Source organism: Zingiber officinale, chromosome 6B, assembly GCF_018446385.1.
Source record: "Zingiber officinale cultivar Zhangliang chromosome 6B, Zo_v1.1, whole genome shotgun sequence".
Lineage (NCBI taxonomy): Eukaryota > Viridiplantae > Streptophyta > Magnoliopsida > Zingiberales > Zingiberaceae > Zingiber > Zingiber officinale.
This window is the reverse complement of record NC_055996.1, coordinates 111890382-111899427: the sequence shown is the minus strand read 5'-3', so window position 1 is coordinate 111899427 and position 9046 is coordinate 111890382. Positions and strand designations below refer to the sequence as shown.

The 9046-nt window shown below is 40.5% G+C and overlaps 1 protein-coding gene across 1 annotated transcript; it reads right to left on the bottom strand.

Moving 5' to 3' along the window:
- Positions 1-4970: 4970 nt before the first annotated feature.
- Positions 4971-5399, bottom strand: LOC121991382. Its single transcript, XM_042545391.1, has one exon. The coding sequence runs from the start codon at positions 5397-5399 to the stop codon at positions 4971-4973; it is 429 nt and encodes a 142-aa protein (XP_042401325.1).
- Between the last annotated feature and the right edge of the window lie 3647 nt (positions 5400-9046).

Here is a 9046-nt window from a genome sequence, read left to right as displayed (position 1 = left end):
TCATGCTTCCTATTTTTATGGTAAATTGCATTAAAATGATAAAAGTTAGACCTATCATACTTTTTACCATAATGTAAAGGAGTAGGCTCAATAAATGTTACCTTCTTCTTTACCTTAGAGGCTCCCCCTTGACTAGTGCCTCCTTGAGCCTTGACCCTTTTCTTCCCCTTGGGGCATTGACTACGATAATGCCCCTTTTGATTGCAAGAGAAGCATATAATATGCTCCTTGCTCTTCTTTGTGTTGGGGATGGTCTCCTTGGGCTTCACCTTGCCCTTTTGTGCCCCTTGGCCCTTCTTCTTGGCTAATTTAGGGCACTTGCTCTTGTAGTGCCCATGTTCCCTACATTCAAAGCATATAATATGATTTTTATTATTAATTGAAATATTTATACCTTTGCTTGTAGGAGTGGCATCTTTTTCTTTGGATCCGGAGGTAGAAGCTTCCTCTTGATCGGACCTTGATTCTCCTCCATTTGATTTTTCTTGACTTGTGGAGGAAGAAGCTTCTTCCTCCTCTTCGTCTCTTGACCCGGATGTAGAAGCTTCTCCTTCTTCTTGATCCGGCGTCACCAAGGATTGCTCCCCCTCAATCCTAGAGGTGGAGGCTTCATCATCTTGAATATGAAACAAGGAGTATGCTCTCTCCTTGTTCCCTTCGTTGCATTCCCTTGAGGATGAAGCTTCTTGGATTTCCTCTTCTTCGGAGGTTGAGCATTTTTCAACCTCGGAATCCTCCTCTTGGAATTGCTCCAAAGAGTCACCCTCTCTGGATTCTTCTTGATCTTGTACAGTGGAGGGGATCTCTTCATGAAGCTTGACCAATTTGCTCCAAAGCTCCTTGGCATCTTCGAATTCTCCAACTTGAGCCAAGATGTGGCTAGGCAATAAGTTGACCAAAAGCTTGGTCACTTTGTCATTTGCCTCGCCCCTTCGAATTTGCTCCGAGCTCCATCTGCTTTTCTTTAGAAGCTTGCCCTTGGAGTTTGTTGGAGCTTCGAAGCCTTCCATTAGAGCAAACCATTGCTCTATCTCCATCATAAGAAAGGTTTCGATTCTTGATTTCCAAGAATCGAAGCTTGTGGATGTGTATGGTGGAGCCACCCTTGTGTCAAATCCAAGTCCATCTTGGAATTGCATCTTGAAATTGAGCTTGATAAAATCTTGAACTTGAAGAATTTGCTCCAACTTCTTCACCCTCTAGCTTTTCTTGATATGCTTGACCCTTCCGGCGATGATTCCGGTGAAGAGCGGCCTCGCTCTGATACCACTTGTTAGGACCAAAAGTAGCTAGAGGGGGGGGGGGTGAATAGCTCGTCGCGTTCGCTCGATGCGCTTCGTTGCTTGGCGTTGCTTGTTTCTTCTTGGATGTGCAGCGGAAAATACAGAAACAAACACAAGCACGCTAACACTAGGATTTTACTTGGTATCCACCTCACAAGAGGTGACTAATCCAAGGATCCACACCAACGCACACACCATCCACTATGAATAACACTCCTTTATGGTAACTACCAAAGGCGGAGAAGCCCTACAACACTCTCAATACAAGAAGAAGAAAGGGAAATACAAGTTAAGCAAAAGCTTACAAGATGTGCAGTAAAAACCCTAACCCTAACTTCTTCCTCTTGCAATAGATCCGCCTCTTGACTTGGAAAGCCTCCAAGAACCTTCAAGAACTGGCGATCACGTGCTTGTAGAGAGCTGTGGAGGAGCTGGAATGAATCTGAGAAGAGCTCGTGAAGAGATACCGAAGACCACGCTCGCCTGCGGCTTTAAACCCGACGCGGTCGGATCCCGATCGATTCGAATGTTCGAATCGATCGGGAGGCTTGATCGATCCACGGATCGATCCAGCGCCTATCGCGTCGATAAGCGCTGGATCGATCCACGGATCGATCCGGCGCTTATCGCGCGAAGACCGATCGTGAGCCGCGATCCGGGACCTGATCGATCCACGGATCGATCCGAGCTTCTGATTTCGGGAAGAATGGATCGATCCACTAATCGATCCACGGCTGGATCGATCCGGATCGATCCAGACTTGGTTTTGCCCAAAACCAAGTCCCAAACTCCCTAACCAACATCCGGTCAACCTGACTGTTGGTACATCATGCCTCGCATCCGGTCACTCCCTTGACCTGCCGGACTCCCCACCAAGTGTCCGGTCAATCCCTTTGACCCACTTGGACTTTTACTCGTCGTGCCAAGTATCCGGTCACTCCATTGACCTACTTGGACTTCCACCAGATGTCTGGTCAACCTTGACCCATCTGGACTTCCTTCCTTGCCAAGTATCCAGTCAATCCTTTGACCTACTTGGACTTCCCAGCACCAGATGTCCGATCATTCTTGATCCATCTGGATTTCCTTCCTTGCCTGGCTTCACTCACCAGGACTTTCACCTAGCTTCACTCACTAGGGTTTTCCATCTGCCTAGCTTCACTCACTAGGACTTTCACCTGGCTTCACTCACCAGGACTTTCACCTAGCTTCACTCACTAGGGTTTTCCATCTGCCTAGCTTCACTCACTAGGACTTTCACCTGGCTTCACTCACCAGGACTTTCACCTAGCTTCACTCACTAGGGTTTTCCATCTGCCTAGCTTCACTCACTAGGGTTTTCACCTGGCTTCACTCACCAGGACTTTCACCTAGCTTCACTCACTAGGATTTTCACCTGCCTAACATGCCAGTTAGGACTTCCCAGTCAAGTATCCGGTCAACCTTGACCTACTTGACTCTTCTTCGATCAATATCTTATTGTCAAACATCTAAACCCAAACCAAGACTCAGCTTGGTTAACCAGGTCAACCTTGACCTGAGGGATGTTACACCAACACATGAAAGATGGATCCTTGGCCACAGCCTCCGATAAGCCCCGACCGAGTCAACACGGCTCATCCTCTTCGTCAAGGCTCAATCCTTTTAGCACATCTGGGTAGTCACTGTTAATACCCCAAGATTATTTTGATATGATCAAACGAGTTAAGTTAGGTCATATTGTGTTTAATCTTGTGTCTAAGTGTGCAGGAGTTTAGGAGCACATGAAGCCGAATAAAAGACGCAACTGGCGAGAAAGACGGCACGGGAGAAAGTTGATGGGCTCGGTGCGTCTAAGGGACGAGGTGCTGCGGAAGAGTATGTGGGCTGATGAGAAGGGGCGTGCAACGTTTCTGAGGGACGAGAAGCCGGAGCGGAAAGTTGCTCGAGAAGACCGAAAGTTGGGTTCGGGTGAGACTGATTCCGGATGACCGAAATCACCCGAGCGAGTGGAGCGGGAGCGAAATACCTAGACTAAGACGAGCAGCACCGAAGTAGAGGGCCCGGACCATAAAATGTCAACGTTGTTGACTTTAAGGGTCCGAGCGCCCGGAATGGAGTTTTATCCGGATTGCATTTAACCATGTTCCATTGCGAAGGGGATAAAGTTTTATCCTCATCCAGGTACCCCGACCAAGACTAAAAATATAATCTTCGCCCAAGAAGCTAATCACCAAAAGAATTCTTGCATCAACACTTGTATACACCTTAGTTTTCATTTAACTTCTCATTTTCTGTGCTTACACTGTTGTAAAGAGGTTTTTCCGCCTGAAGGAGAAATTAGTGCTACTCTATTCATTGGATTAACAACCTCCTCGATTGTAACCAACTAAATCCTCTGAGCCTTTGTCTTTTTGTTTATTCAATTATTTTATGTAAGTGTCCTTTTAGTCCGAGAATGATTCGTTTGTTTTGTGCAGGGCTATTCAACCCCCCTTCTAGCCGGCCAACGAGCCCTAACAGTCACCCCGAGCTATCTGCAGCTCAACCTATGCGGGACGGATAACGCTAAACGACAACAGTGTCAGGGAATCATAACCTCTTGTCAGAGAATAACTGCCATCAATCATGAAATATTCCAATGGTTTGCCACACACTAAAGGTAGAACCTTCCTCCGGCCAATGGGAGGCCGCCAGACGTCCTCCCTCCCTCGACATACCTTAAAATCCGACATTTATTGGCAGTAATTAGGCTCAAAAGGCAGACAGAGTCTTATAAAAAGGGAGGTCCTCTTCATTGGCAAGGTACGCACACATTCGCATGCATCTTCAACAGTTCTTTTTTCTTTCCTTCGTTCGTACACTGCTCTTTCGGGGAAAAAGGACTTGACTTGAGCATCGGAGAACTTGTGTCGGAGATTTTTTCCCTAGTTTCTAGTCTCTAACGCTCTGTGTACTTGTCTGAGTGTGCAGGGTCAAGTATCACTGGTTTCGTTACTACAGACCTTTAGTACCACGTGGAGGTTCTTTTTTTTCGAGGCACATACACAGGGTGCGTTAAAATCGCATTTCCGTCAACACCGACAATTCAGGTTCCAGACAAGATCACATGAGGACCAATCTTTCACATTGGTGTTAAGCACCTTGATGCCTAATTGCTTGACATATAAGTGGCTATGCTGACTTATATAATCAAATCTACTCGCTTGAGCAAGAGTTGGACTTTACATACAGGAAAGGTTTGAGAGAAAAAACGAGTTTAGGATTAGAAAAAGACTACATTATTTATACAACTTTTCCTAAACTTTGAAAGAAAAAAAAACGAAACAAAGAGAAAACATTATTGATCACCCACAAAATCCGTCAATTGGGAAGCTTATTTCTCACAGAAGATCTACGTACCCTGGTTAATTTTCTAAAAATTAATTTTAATTTAATTTTTAAAATTCTTTTCTTTTCTACATTATTTATTTCTTCATTGCATCAATTGTTTACTCAACTTATAAGCTAAAAGGATTAGATTTCTCTAAGTGACTAGACTGACTTTTTCTTCCTAGGACAAATTGATCAACACAAAGTCATCATAAACAAGTTGCATTATCACATAAACAAGTCATCATAAACACAATTTAACTGAGGAAAATCTAAAAATTGTTCAGGGATTATTAGTTTGCAGCATACAATAACTGCTTAGTTCTATGATTCTATCTATAGGTCCATGCTGCCAAAGTCGCCGGCAGGGCTCAAGGGTGGAAAGGAACACCAACTCGAATACAAAGACGGAGACAGCAGACCTTGCAGAAATTCTGTGGGAGACTGGGCGTCCGGAGCAATGATCTTAGAGTAATGGGCGCCACCTGACATCACCGGAGCTGCCAACTTGAGTGGAGGCAGCTGCGGGGCAGTGTCCCTCAGCGGCCGCTGGCGCGGTGGTGGGGCTGCCGAATGGGTCGCCCCCGTCAGCTGCTGGACAAGCGTCCGGAATCCCCGGGGATCCACCCGGTACACCTTTGGCGCCGGCGACTGGTCGGGCTTCTTGTGCGGTGCTTTCCCAGGCTGTCTTTGCACCGAGTGGAGCACCGCGCTGTAGGGAGGTTGCTGCGACGGCCTCTGTCTCTTGTCGAAGTTTTGATCCATCGGTTGAGCTTCCAAATTGGAAATAGAAGGATGGGTGCAGCGGCATTATATAACTGACCATCTTTAGTGGGTTAGAGAAGAAGGATGGCAAGACCGCACGAGCACGGTTGTTGACCGTAGAACTATGACTATGACGCGGCGTCCCGTTTGACCAACGCGTGGAATTGGTGGTCAAAAGAAGGCGGCTACGCTGAGCAGTCGTCTAGACTGCATGGATTGGATTCTGATCTTCTGCCCGCGTAACATTTTCATGATGAAAGATGAAGACGTAAAGACAAATTAATGAAACTATGGGCCAGTTTGTTTTATTGACTTTAGAATTGCTATCTTTCGCGTTGATTCAAACCAGAGGCGTTGACAAAATGTGACCAAAATCAACATTTTGTTAATTCGGTGACGAGTGAGTTAAATGTAAAAGATTTTTTTAAATTAAATATCAGAAATTATTGTCCGACTTTTGACATACGGAAAGATGAGAGCGTTAGAAATATTTTTATTATAGTCAAGGGGTCGATTCTCAGGAACTGACGACCTGGGGTTTATCCTGCAATACGCCTATATGGCCTGTGTACCTGCATAAACCTCTCTCCATATCCGTGGGACCGACACTAGGGGACCGCTAAGGTAGCGGATCTACCTTTTATTAGAAATATTTTTATTTTGATTATGAATCTTATATATTCATTATGATTTAGTTTATTAATAAAAGGCCACATATATTATAAAATTTAAATGTACATAATTAATTAAAATCTAACAATATTATATTTTTTAATAAGGTATGATTATTTCATCATATCTTATGATTATTTTCTCATGATTTATCATAATATTAAGGATTCATTCAGTGATGATAATTAATCCCTATAAATAATAATCTTTAGAGTCTCTAAAGATGCATATATACCTTTCAAAAATAACAACACTATCTATAGGATATATTTGAAATATTTAGAAGGCTCTAAAGCATCAACATCAGATGTCAAACTTTTTTCAAATACTAATGACAGGAAATTTGTTTCAATTCATATATAAATTTCTTGAATTTGTACACCAAGTGCTCACCATTATTAGAGAAAAATCTTCTGATTATTTCATATAAACCTCTTTCTCTATATCTCCATTAAGAAACACAATTTTCATATTCATTTGTTACAATTCTAAATTAAAATGTGCAACCAATGTCATAATAATGTGAAAAGAATCTTTATTAAAGACAAGAGAAAATGTCTCTTTATAATCGATTCCTTCCCTTTGAGTGAATTATTTAGCCACCCGTCTTGCTTTATATCTCTTAATGTTGCACAATGAGCCCTTTGGTATGAAAACTCATTTACATCTTATGATTTTTGCATTATCGAGTAACTTAACAAGATCTCAAACTCCATTAAATGTCATAGCATTCAATTCTTCTTTCATAACATCATACAAAAACTTTGATTCACTACAACTCATAGCTTGTAAAAATATTTCAGGATCATTTTCGACTCTAACATTAAATTTTGATTCTTATAAATACACAACATAATCACTAGGTATTTCTAATTTTCTTATTCTAGTAGATCTTCTTAAGTTATCCTCTTGAGGAACTTGTTGTTCAATCGGTTGAGCAATTCCTTGTTCCTCATTAACAAGTTGATCGACTAGATTTTCATCAATATTTTATAAAATCTCCTCAATTGGTTATCTAACATCCATTTGTGCTTGAGAGGTATGAATGACAGCTCATCCATAACTAAAACAAGGTGGTTGATCATTAATGTGATCTTTCTCAAAAAGATGTCTTGAGAATGATCACTCCCACTAGTTAAATCATTCTTAGGAAATTTTATATTTCTTGATTCCATAATTATATTACTATGAGATGAACAATAAAATCTATATCTCTTGGACTTTTCGGCATATCCAATGAAATACTCACTTATAGTCATTGGATCAAGTTTATTTTCTTGTGAGTTATAAACTCTTACTCAGACGGATATCCCCAAATACGTATATATAGCAAACTCAGTTTCCAACCTTTCCATAACTCAAATGGCGTCTTTGAAACATTCTTAGTTGGAACTCAATTTAATATATACACTGTCATTTTAAGATCTTCAATCCATAAGGATTTAGGAAGTTTGGAGTTGATATGCATACTTTTAACCATGTCGATTAAAATTTGATTTCTTTTTTCAGTCACACCATTCTTGTCTAGTGAACTAGGCATAGTGTATTGGGCAACAATCATATTTTCTCGAAGAAACTTTACAAATGGACCAAGTGTTTGTCCACTCTCAGTATATCTACCATAGTATTCACCATCTCTATATGCTCTTACAATCTTAATTTGTTTTCTATATTATGTTTTTATCTCTACCTTAAATATCTTAAAGACACTTAATGCTTCATTCTTATTACGAAGCAAGTAAATATACATATATCATGAGTAATCATCAATGAAAGAGATAAAGTATTTTGGATCATGTATATCCATATATGGATAATATATATCTGAATGTATGATCTCTAATATTTCAATACTTTTCTTGGCACCCGTTTTGAATTTGTTGGTTTGCTTTCTCTTAATGTAGTCCATACAAGTCTCAAAATTAACTAAATCTCGAATACCAAGTACTCTTTCATTTACTAATCTTTTTATTCTCTCTATAGAGATATGTCTCAATTTTTGGTGCCACAAAGTAGAGGAATCCTTATTTATAACACATCTTTTAATACCTACTTAATCATGCATAGTGATATTGCTATTATTTTACAAAAATATAACATAAAGATTATCAATCATTACTATTTTCAACAAGATTAGATTTATAAAATAAATTCACAGAGTTATTTAAAAATTTAAAAGAGTAACCAAATAGTACCAGATTTGAAATAGAAATTAAATTTCTTACAAAATAGAGAATATAAAATATTTTTTCCAATTTTAAAACAAAATCACTATCTAAAATTAAAATGTATGTTCTAATTACCTCCACATGTAAACACATCTTGTTTACAAAATAGATGCTCCGCTCACTTCCTATTGGTTTCCTTAGGCTTTGCATATCTTGTAAGATATTTGTTACATGGATTGTAGAACCAGAATCGATCCACCAAATGTTATAAATCATACTAACCATATTAGATTTATAACCGACAATGAGATAGAAATACTAACATTTCTTTTCAAACAAATCCTTAAATTTGGTACAATCCTTCTTCATATACCCCTTCTTTTTACAAAAGAAACACTTTGGTTCCTTCTTGATATCAGATTGGGATGGAATCTTCCCTTTCCTTTTCCCTTTTCCCTTTTCCCTTGCCTGTGACTTTGTTTTGTGGCTTCCCTTGTGCCGTCACCAAAATATTATTGTTGGTGCGATTAACAATAACGGTCTAACTCAAGTTTTGATGAATGACAAAGTAAGTTAAGTTAGGTTAATTGTGATCTAACGCTATGACCAAGTATGCAGGAGAAGCCCAGCTAGGTCGATGGGCCAACAGGATAACTGACACGAAGTCCAGACAGGTCGAAGGGTTGACCGGATGTCTGGCACGAAGTCCAGACGGGTCGAAAGGCTGACCGGACGTCTGGCAGGTAAGTTAAGGTAAGTCACTGTAGGAGAGTAACTGTGAGGACACGTTCTCGGGAAGGGAACTTA